The sequence below is a fragment of the Felis catus genome, chromosome F1, assembly GCF_018350175.1.
Source record: "Felis catus isolate Fca126 chromosome F1, F.catus_Fca126_mat1.0, whole genome shotgun sequence".
Taxonomy (NCBI): Eukaryota; Metazoa; Chordata; class Mammalia; order Carnivora; family Felidae; genus Felis; species Felis catus.
Genome location: NC_058384.1, coordinates 67,573,049 through 67,584,535, shown reverse-complemented (window position 1 = coordinate 67,584,535; position 11,487 = coordinate 67,573,049). Strand labels below are relative to the sequence as shown.

Sequence of the window (11,487 nt, the reverse complement as noted above, 5' to 3'; positions counted from 1 at the left end):
GGCTGTGGAGCCACCTGGGGGAAGGACAAGAAGCAGGAGAGGAAGGGTGCATGAGGAGGAGTGCCTGGGCCCCAGTCCTGCAACTCCAGCTCTGAAGGCATAAAGTGGCCCTTGACGTCTCTGGCAGGGTGTGGTGTCCCCCCGCCGCATGCACACTCGGGGAGCAAGGCTGCACCTTTAACCAGAATGGAAGCCGGTGCTCCTCCCTCTCTACAGGCGGCCTCCACTGATGCGGCTGGAGCTCTTCACAGCACTTCACCAGGATGGGCAGCTGTTTGGTCTTCTTATAAAACTGAGCAAGAAGGAATGAAACACGAGTTACATTCTGTCCAGAAACACTGCCCTGTCAGGCTGGGGAGAGGAGTGTGCTCTAACACACACACACACACATACACACACACACACAGCACATGTTAAATGCTTCTACACCTCAAATGACACTAATCTCCAATAAAGATTTTACAACACTCTGTGTCATCAGACAGGGACAAGTTTAGGTCACAGAGAAAAGGAAGCAGATGGTCAGAGCGCTCATACTTAAAACCTGCTCCTACTCAGCTGTCATGACAGTGCCTGAGCCCTCATCCGGGACACATGGACACTTCCTATTAAGGAAATAACGGTGCAAGGGACCCCAGAAAGGAGGGAAAGAAGAAGAAAAGAGAGACGGAGACAGTTTTAAGAGTAAATTTACAGGGAAAGTGAACTCACGGTGACAGTAAGCATCCATTCAAGCAACATCTGTGCTACAGGCTGAGGGTACAAATAAGAGAAGACATTCCTGCCCCCCAGGGGCTTACAGACTAGTAGGAGACAGTCAAAGAGGTCAACAATGACATCCTCTGTGAAAGAGTACAAAAATGCACCAAACAATGACACATCTGACATTTGAACAATAAGGATATTTCTGGAGCAGATGCAACTATAGATGAATCTTAAAGGCATAGAGTTTGCTGAGCAAAGTGGCGGGGCGGGGTGGGGAACGGGCAGAGCAGACTTCTGGTTCCAAACCTTGAATGCATGTAAGGAACCACAGAGACTGGTCTGGCTGCAACACAGGAACATGGAGAGACTTTCAGAGACAAGTCAGAGGTAAGACACGGCGGGCCTTCTGTGCCACACCAGGCGGTCTGACTCGTGTCCAGAAAGGTTATCTGGAGGTGGCTATGGCAGCAACGTGAGGGACAGGATAAATGGAGCCAGAAACCGCGGGTAGAAACTAGCGTGTTCCTCACGGTGTCGCCAAGGCCAGCACTAAGCCAATGAGCAGCAGGGTAGGAAGCAGGTTAAGACAACAGAGGACTTGGTGACAGAGCAGCAGGCAGAAGTGATCACGCTGCAGGGGTCAAGGAGAACTCGCAGCAACGTGGGCTGAGACAACAACCAGAACGAGCAGATCACAGCAGGGGCGAGTGGTGTGGCGGGGGAAGTGGGGGTCTGCTGGTGGGGGAGGTTGGTGGCAACACCTGGAAGGTGCAAAGGGACACGGTTCAGACTGAGAAGTCAGCAAGGAGACCGAAAGAAGACTTCCTGGCAACAGTTGGTGACGCGACGCAGACACTTGGGAGAAAAGTCCAGACCGAAGACACAGACCCGAGGACCGTGAGGAGACAGATCGCGCCAACACGCACGAACGTGGAAGGGCCCACACGCTGCAAGGTCCCTGTGGAACACGGACACTTGAGCAGGGCAGGCAGACTTGGGGAAGCAGCCACAGTGAGAGCAAGAGGGGGTTGCAGAAGTGAGCAAGCTGCAGGGTCAGCGGGACAGCCACCCAGAGGAGAGCCAGAGAGCAGCCCCCAGATCGCTAATGGGAACACAGCCCCCGGATCGTTAGCAGGGAATGCACTGAGGTTTTGCAGGGAAGACGTCCACACTTGCAGCGGTTACACAGTAAAGGAGAAACTTACTGTTAAAACAGATTAAACACATCCATTTAGCTTTGTTCTTTTTTTTTTTTTAATGTTGATTAATTTTTGAGAGAGAGGGACACAGAGCATGAGTGGAGGAGGGGCAGAGAGAGAGGGAGACACAGAATCTGAAGCAGGCTCTAGGCTCTGAGCTCTGGGCTCTGAGCTGTCAGCACAGAGCCCGACCCAGGGCTGGAACCCACAAGCTGTGAGACCACGACCTGAGCCGAAGTCGGACGCTTAACCGACTGAGCCACCCAGGCACCCCAGCTTTGTTCCTTCTTAAAACCCCATGAAAACAGAAGGGAGCTGTGGTGAGGTGAAAGCCTATATGGAGAGCAGATGGAAGAAAAGGTAAAAGCAACACAGTCTTCAAAGCTAACGAGCGGACGGATGAGTAGAGACACAGGGAAAGGAAGAGCCAGATCCCACACGGAAAGAAGTTTTAAGGACCAGCTAGACAGATGTTGGAGAAAAACAGAGAAGTGGGGGTAAAGCTGGAAGCAGAACCGGGTGACAAAGAGGACAGGTGCCGCCCAAATCCCACCCCATTTGGTGTAGCCAGACGGCGGCCTCCCCCCAGCCCAACAGCAGCGGCTGGACTGAGGCTGCCGGAGACAGGTCCAGCCTCCGTCCTGTCCTGCTTCCCACGCACCCTCTGCCATCCACCATTAAAAACTATTCAATGAACAAAAAAAAGCTATCGGAAATTAAAAATATTAACAGGAAAAGCAAAGAGAAAGAAAAAGTCACAAGAAAAAGAAAAAGCTGAAGTAACATGCCAGAAAGGCCAACAGAAGATCGAGTGTTGGAAAAAGAGAAGACAGCAGGAGACCACCGCGGGGAGGCCGGGCACCTGACACGGACAGGCCAATGGCGGGGGCCGCCCAGTCCTCGCAGAACTAATGACAGACCCATACTAGGCATTCTAGGCATTCATATTACCATGAAATTGCAAAACAATGGAGAAAAGGGAAAACCCTACATGCTGTAGGGGGACAGGAAGCGCAGGTGTCACACAGGTTCAAGAGGCAAAATGGCATCAAATCTCTAGAGGCGGAAGTAGCGATTAGGAGAAAATGCAGCAAGGTCCTTCGAAGAGTCAGACGCTTAATCAGCTAAGCCACCCAGGCACCCCAGCCCTTAAACTTGCTAAGAACAATTATTTTCAACTTTGGGGCACCTGGTGGCTCAGTCGGTTAAGCGTCTGGCTCTTGATTTCGACTCAGGTCATGACCTCACGGTTCATGAGATGAAGCCCCGCGTCGGGCACTGCACTGGGTGTGGAGCCTGCTTGGGATTCTCTCCCTCTGCTCTTCCCTGCTCGTGCACTCGCACTCCCTCTCTCAAAATTAAATATATTAAAAAAACAGGATTTCCAACCTCAAATTCCAGACTTACTAAAGGTGGCGAGTAGAAAAGGGATATATTTTTCAACGTGTTATTTTAAACAATTACAGACGCATAAAAAGTTGCAAAACTAGAAAGGTCTTACGTAGCTTTCCCCCAGGTTCTCCCAATGGCCAGACCTTATGTCACACGGTGACAACAGTTACACACACAAACCAAATATACAGCACAGCAGCTAAACCAGGCACAGCCTCTGGTCCAATCCGCGGAGCGTGAATACCGTGAATACGGACAGTCTAAACGGAAACACCTGTTTCTCTAGCATTCTCCCCCAGATTGCGACGAGGCTGTGCTCCACTAAAACAGGGTGAATAAAGCACACGAAACAGATGTGGGTTCAGGGACTAGGAGGATGCACACAGGTAAGAGGCACAAGGAAGCCCCAGGATGATGGGGAGGGGAAGCCCAAAAAGACACTGTGCGACAAGGCGAGAGAGCAGCCTGTCCAGAGGGAACAGCCTCAGAGGAGTCAGGGACGGAACATGCACACTGTGAACACACTCAGAGGAGATCTGTAACATGGAGGTAAAGTCCAGTGCTGACCAGCTAGCACACACCCTTGAGAGCGAGCTCTACCCACTGCCCCAAACGCAACTACTACCCCACAAAACACTACATGCCCGCAGGAAAAGCCAAGCAACCAGGCTGGACCACACCGCTCAGCTGCGAGGAGCGTTCACAGCGCGCTATCACGTTTTAACGTGAGCCCTGAACACGATCTAGCCAACTGTGGTCTCGTGGGAAAGCCAGACAACAGGAGATGCCAGGTGGTGACAAGGGGCTGTGGCACGGGGAGGAGGGGAGGGCTGAGTCTCCGCCGCCCTGGTTGCGCTTGACTTAAGTGACGCCTCAGGGCAAAACGTCAAGCGGTGGCAACGACCCGCAAGCCACCCGGACACGGAGGCAGACACGCCACCCCTCAAAACGGCAGCAGGAAACGGAGAGAGAAATATCAGTTTTCATGATCAGCCTCACAGAACTATCCGACTCTTCAAAGCTCTTAGGTACCTTTTACAAAGTATGCACTTTTAACTTTGACAGAAAGAGCCAAGGACAAGGATACGGTGGAATGTCGTTCACCCTTTCAAGAAGGCTGGAGGCCAAGAAGATAGGCGGCTAGAGAGAAGCGTGAGGTCAAGAAATATTTTAAGAGTTGGGATGCTTTTATTTTTAGGAGAAATGCCCGTAAGAGGAGGACGAGGGACTTCGAGAGGAGGAAGGGCTGCCCGGGAGCCCCCAGCTGGGGCGGGAGGAGCCAGGCACTCACTTTGATGATGTTGTCGGGCGCGCGGTTCATGTTGAGGTTCTTGATCCGCACGGTCAGCTGGTGGGCGGTCTTGCAGGTGAGGAGGTACTTGCTCATCAGCAGCTTCGGAAACTTGGTCCCTTCAAAGTGCTTTAGCCCTAAAGCCAACAAACTGAGAGAGGGGCAGTGCTGACCAGCGGGGCAGTTCTCCCCAGAGAACTCCGCGGGGTACGACCCACCGTTCCCACACCTCATTCTTGCGTGAGTCGACACAGAGTGGCCGGCGTTTCCTGAGAGCTGGTAGGTTCTAAGACCTGCTCAGCTCAAAGGAAGGCAAAGGAAGGAGAATGGGGCTCAGGGAACAAGTATGAGATGAACAACGGGCTCTGGGTGACGTTAAACTCAGCACCAACCGCCTCCCCACAGGACCCACTCAACCGCGGCACCTGTACACCACAGGCCGCCACGGCAGTGGGCGGCACAAATCAAGAGCCATGGAAGTGTTCGTGACCTTCGTCAAATAACCTCACGCTTGGCAATTTACCCAAAGGGGTAAACCCAAAATACTTTCAAAAGCTCTATGCACACAGATCCTTGGGGAAGCCTCGCTACAACAGCAAAACAAGAGAGGAGAAAAAATAAAAGTGGCAAATAAAAGGACTATCGTAAGGCCATTAAATATCACTTTAAAAGACAACACACAGAAACAAAAGTAAAGACAACGTGACAGTACAGAAGAACAATTTCAAGGCGTTAGGTAAAAACAAAACAAAATTATACTTAAATTGCCAATAAAGATTACATGGAAAATGCAAAAAGAAAAATCATTGGAGGCACTTGCTGGCTAGGTGGATAGAGCATGTGTCTCTCGATCTCAGGGCTGTGAGTTCAAGCCCTACAGCAGGAGAATTTACAAAAAAAAAAAAAAAATCCACAAAGGAAAGAAAAAAAGAAAAATCATTGTCTTAGGGTGGTTAGAATAACAGATAAAAATTTTTTGCCATTGGGGCGCCTGGGTGGCTCCATCGGTTAAGCGTCCCACTTTAGTTCAAGTCATGATCTCCGGTTCATGAGTTCGAGCCCCGCATCGGGCTCTGTGCTGACAGCTTAGAGCCTGGAGCCTGCTTCGGATTCTGTGTCTCCCTCTCTCTCGGCCCCTCCCCTGCTCACGTTCTGTCTCTCTCTCTCTCAAAAATAGACACTTCAAAAACATTTTTTTTTTTACTTTTTTTTCCTTTGAAAAATTTCTTCTACCAGTACTATGAGACTGGTTTTTACAATAACTCAAAAACAAAACACAAGTTAAAAATGTTTCAAAACTGCACATTGTTCCCCAAAAAGAGCAGTCCCCCTGGCACTGCTGCTGCGGACACAGCACAGGAGTGGGCCCAGTGAGACCGCTTTGCTTCTGGCCTTGTGTGTCCATGTCTGATGACACACGCCCTATCTCCCCTGAGCACAAGAGAAACAACTAGTTCTCCTCGGGTCACCCTGTGCATCTGTTCCCCCACAGTAAACTCTTACTTGTCCTCGGCCTTCGTGAAGAAAATCTTATCCTGGGGATTCTTTGCCTTCAGAGAACACACTGGAAGTAGCTCCGGATACATGAACACCTTGCTCGTGGCCAGGATCCAAGCCACTTGCTTTGGCAAACAGGGGAATTCATCTGCTGTGAGAAAACAAAATCCTGTGGTAAATGAAATTCTAGAACAAAAGAGGGCTTGACAAAAGCTTCCGAATGCATTCTCGCATTTATCTAGAGCCGTCCCTCCCTAGGGAAGCCCGCCCTCCTGCCCTGCCTCGCCCAAGGTTTCAGCCATCGTCCTCGGCCTGACACATGCCTGCCGGGAGTCCCCCGTGGGCTCCTGCCAGCTAGTCCTCTCACCCTTCCCGTGTGGGACCCCTAACCCCTAAGTAACAGGGACACTCACGACAATGATGACCGAGAACACCCGGCTCACTGTGTGCTCAAAGTCGTTACCTCCTCTCCCCCTTTAGATCCTTGGAAGATAAGTGACCTTCAACAATGCTTGCTTTCTTCCAGGGTAAGATGTGAACTTCTTCAATCTCCCTCACAAACCTGGTATTCCAAATTTTATTTGATTTGATTCTTACTTAACTTTCATTAAGTCCTCCCAGAGTCCTCCTTGGGTTGGGAACAAAAGCCATAGGAGGAGTGAGACACCTCCGTCTCACTCAGTTCTGTCCTGCTGCCTCAGCCTCTCAACTCCAGGCCTGTCTGCCTCTCCAGAGAGGGGAAACACGACTGAATTCGTGGTTCTCCCTCCACAAATGTTTTTATCTCCCCAGAAGAAACTACGGGACCCCACAGGCGGCATTTATCACCACGGTGTGCAAGTTTTCATTACCAACACAGGGCTAAGAAACTAGTTTGAGATCCCTGTGTGTGACACAGTGTACTTAAACTCAATTATATGCAACTTCACTGCAAAAGTCAGGGATTTAAAAAGAAAACCCGAAGACCAACACACCCGGAGCAAACCACAACTAATCTTCTAACCCAGGAAACAAATCAGAAGCAATCATTTCATTCAAGGCAACAGCACACATTTTCTCACAAACTACTCAGCGACGCAAGGTAGAAAGCCAGCCAGCACCATCTTCAGAATACCGAACGTGGCAAATGTTCAACACGTCTGATTTGTGCCTAATCCCCAAATCAACATTTCATTCAAAATGGAGACACCATTGCAACCATGAAGGAAAATAAAAGTTTCTTAATGAAAAAGAGAGTAAAACCCTAACCACAAACCAGCTTAAGCACTTGACTTTCATCTTTGCCAGACCCCAGGCTGTCCCGACCTCGCGCGTGGCACTTCCCACCCTCACATCTATCTGGGACACTTCTCAGCACGGAGCGCACATCTCTGCCCCCTGCACCGTCCTGTCCACCGCCCCGGCCCTCACGGAAGCCCAAGCACTGTCACGTCCTTCCAGAACTTAGGCAGTGGGTATAAACGTCCCGTCTGCTAGGACGCCAGGTATGGGATGAGACTCCCACTTGTCAAGGCAAGTAAAGGCAGAAGTGAACAGATCTGTCCCGTACCAGTCTTCTTGACAGTTTTCCGAGGACTCCAGTCGACGCTGACATGTGTGCTGAAGGCTTCCACGAGCTGCACTGCCCCCGGCAGGTTACAGGGCTGGAACAAGGTCTGAAACCTCGGGTTGAACTGATGGCGGAGAGCGACGGAGCTCTGAGCAAAGGTTCCCAGCTCTTTCTGGGAAGACAGGGCACAAAGGAGACCTCAGTCCCAGACGACTAACACTAGCGGAGCCCCTGTCAGCCTCTGAGGGGAGACCTGCCCTCCAGCTAGAGGGTAAACACAGGTAAAAATCAATCACTATAATTACTCCACCCAGAGCACTCTGTGGCTGAGCCCTTGGATATCCAGGAGGGGCGCCGACACTCGTTCCACCGCTCAGCCTGCAGGATGCTCGGTCTGGCTCCCCAGCTAGAACTAAGGTTCTCAGGAGTGAGAACAATTACTTTTTAAAACTTTTTCTTTTCGGGGCGCCTGGGTGGCTCAGTCGGTTAAGCGTCCGACTTCAGCTCAGGTCACCATCTCACGGTCCGTGAGTTCGAGCCCCGCGTCAGGCTCTGGGCTGATGACTCGGAGCCTGGAGCCTGTTTCCGATTCTGTGTCTCCCTCTCTCTCTGCCCCTCCCCAGTTCATGCTCTGTCTCTCTCTGTCCCAAAAATAAATAAACGTTAAAAAAAAAAAAATTTAAACTTTCTTTTGGTTTCTCTGAATAATACCTAGACAATTCAAAATTAAAACCCTTTCCTCCAAAATGCTTAAAAATGTCAGAACCGAAATTAATCCTATACACGTAGCTATTGAGCCAGATGAACGGACAATGAATTCAGTAAAAAGAACAGAAGTATGGAAAACCTAAGAAGTCAGGGTAAGTCTAAAGATGAGGAAGAAAGCCCAACAAAAAAGTCACAGAACAGTCCTAAGAAAACCGGATGGCTCTCTGGTCTTTCTGGGGGTCAGAGCCTCATGCTCTCTTGGCAAACGCAGGAAGCCACAGGAGTAGCTGCCAACGTGTGCAGGAGACAAGAATGAACGCAGACGGTGGCGGGTGAGCATCTCTGCGAAGCGACCTCCCAGGCTAACCGACCCCCAAGTCTGTAGAGGGAAGGACACGTGGAGCCTTACGAGAAATATCCTGGTGGTGCTGGCCTCCGAAGTGAGGTTGGGGTTGGAGGAGGCGAGAAGGTGAATCTGCGTCAAGAGCTGCACGTGCTGAGGAGGGAAAGGAAACGACACAGCGACACGTTACGAGGTTGTCACTCCAGGGACCCGGAAGGCTCTCCCAAGATGTCTGCCATTTGACCACACGCTCTGCTTTCCGAAGAGACGAGGAGATGGCACCTTTGCGTGGTGTGAGTCTCTCAGAGATGTTCCTCCAGCAAAATGACAGAGCCAGAGGAATCTTAGCCTCAGACCAGAGGGACTGAAATTAGGAAGAAGAAAAAACTCCTCCGGGAAGTGAGGCTGTTCAGTTCAGAACGGATTAGGAGAGACGGAAACCTGTGATCCTACTGTCAAGGGTGGCCACGTGCACGAGTGCTCTTGCCTGAGCCCTACGGGTACAAACACGGTGCCTTCCGAGGGCCTAAGCGATGAGAAGGCCGCGGCCCTCTGATTCCAAGGCACATCGAGCCACCTGCTCCGGATATTCAGACCACCGCTTCAGTGGCGGGCCGCGGACGACCCGGCGCCGGCCTCGCCGAGGGGTCTTACCTGCTGCATCTGCTGCTGAAGCCGCCGCCTCTGCGCCGGGTCTAGAGTCAGCGTCTGGTGGACCTTCTCGTTCTGGGGCTTCGCCCTCTCGACCTCCTGCTGCTGTCTGCCCGAAGACTTCTTCACCTTCAGCTGTTCAAGCTGCTCCTTCACTGTGCGGTGCTGCTCATTTAGCAAGTTGGCCAGTGGTTCCTCAAACCTATCCCCGACAGGGAGGTGACCGCACGTGAACATTCCCTAGGTCCCCAGCACGTCCAAGTCCCTCCGACGACGGCGGGCTAAGAGTCTGCGTAACTTCCACCTTCTGCCGACTCCCACATCCCACTTCAGCCAACAAACTCCCAGTCTATCCAAATCTGTTAGCATAAGCTGTTAGCAAAAATTCAAATAAGATGGTCCCGAACTGCACCGCCCCCTCATTCTTCCACGATTAGTCCTCTACATAATACACAAATGAAGGAGAAGTTAGACAAAAATCTAGGAACAGAGAAATGTCTGGATAACAAAGGAGTCCGGGAGCCAGCGGGAGGAGCCCCTCATCCTTGGGGCCTTCTGACATCCACAATTAACCTGGGACGTGTCCCGAACGGTGACACGGAATCTTCTCCAAACCCAGCATCTGTTCCCTCACTCACACATGACCACACCCCAGGTTCGGCTTCTGCCCTCCTGCCACTCCCATCCATCTAGGCTGCCCTGCCTTCCTTTCTGACCAAGACCTAGTGTGAAGGGATCCACTAAACCACAGGACAGCTGAGAAACACAGTGAGAAGCTGGTTCAAGTATCGCCCTGCCTGCCCGTGAGCACCTCCCCTTCTAGCCCAAATCCCTCCCCTCGGCTGTGGGACCGGCCCCCGCCTCCTGAGAGCGGCCATCCAGGGCTGAAGCACCCACATGCCTAGCTCCCAGGCCGGTTCTGAGGCAGAGCCCCCGCACTCCAGGATTAAGGCAGGACCGGGGTTCTGTGCAGTCCGGACACAACCAGCTCCAGCAAGTATGAAATCTCTACGTGGCAACAAGAGTAACAACAGCTACATGGTAACTTTTCTGTAGCCTCTGGAGATAAACACTATGTTTCCTTTCACAGTTTTTAGCAGGCACAGGCTAAAAACCTAAAGTCATGGCACAGGCCTGGGTACAATGTTTCCTGAGATCTGAAAACTCCATTGTCTGTGCTCCTGGCAGAACAACAGAGGAGCAGAAGCACGAGAAACGTGGATGAAGCACAAACAGCCCGCAGCTGGTTTTACAAAGTATTGCTCAGGTGGCTGACAAGGGGGACACCGATGGCTCACTTTCCCTGCGACCAAAGCATGTTCACAAATCAACTGCATTATGAACTCAGAAAGTGGGTCAAAGAAAGACTCTTAGAAATCTCGAAAATGTTTCCCCCCAAAAAAGTAAATAGGTGAAATGATAAAGTGTTCCCTAACTCGATGGGGGGGGGGGGGGGGGGGAGGATCTTTCACAACGTAAACTTTTATCCTATCACCATGTAGCACACTTTCAGTATCTTACAATTTTGTCAATTATACCTGAATAAGAGGGCGCCCGGGTGGCTCATCAGCGGGTTGAGCGTCCAACTTTGGCTCAGGCCATGATCTCATGGTTCATGAGTTCGAGCCCCACATCGGGCTCTCTGATGACAGCATGGAGCCCACTTCCGACCCTCTGTCTCCCCTCTCTCTGTCCATCCCCCACTCACACTCTCTCAAAAATGAACAGTAAAGAAAATTATACCTCAATAAAGGTTAAAAACAAAAAAGGGAGGGGGAGGCTATCCCGAGATTGTGTTGTAATTATATTATGGTATTTATTATAATGGCGTGTATTTCGGGCTTTTATGGAACGGTCAGCAGACCTTGTTTCCTGTACTAAATTGCCCGTTCCCTGAAGGCCTAGCTTTCCGATGGCTCCCAAGCTCTCCGATCAGGTCACGCTGCTAAGCTCACACACAGCACCACCCAGGCACAGAGCACACCCTGACCACCAGCCAGTCACCTGACCACATGTGCTGCTACGCAGAAAGAATGGACAACACACTACAGCCCAGATGGACCGTGCAGACCCGTCACACGTGGGGGTGGAGGGGCAGTGCGACTCCAAGCCCCGGGCGTGACTGCAGCTGGTTCGCGGGCTGCTCGCCTAC

The 11,487-nt window shown here is 51.4% G+C and overlaps 1 protein-coding gene across 12 annotated transcripts in view; it reads right to left on the bottom strand.

Annotated features, from left to right (window-relative positions):
* Window positions 1-11,487, bottom strand: part of LOC101087446 (GON-4-like protein) — a 74,382-nt gene that overhangs the window by 11,771 nt on the left and 51,124 nt on the right. For 10 of the 12 annotated variants that reach the window (XM_045048748.1, XM_045048747.1, XM_045048745.1 and 7 more), the window contains 6 exons: window positions 9,339-9,537; window positions 8,751-8,837; window positions 7,634-7,805; window positions 6,091-6,235; window positions 4,588-4,738; window positions 176-292 (listed from right to left, as the gene is read on the bottom strand). In XM_045048748.1, the coding sequence (XP_044904683.1) occupies window positions 176-292; window positions 4,588-4,738; window positions 6,091-6,235; window positions 7,634-7,805; window positions 8,751-8,837; window positions 9,339-9,537 (871 nt within the window). Of the gene's footprint in view, window positions 1-175; window positions 293-4,587; window positions 4,739-6,090; window positions 6,236-7,633; window positions 7,806-8,750; window positions 8,838-9,338; window positions 9,538-9,908; window positions 10,953-11,487 lie in introns of those variants that run through there. The other 2 variants (XM_045048751.1, XM_045048743.1) reach the window with 2 other exon arrangements.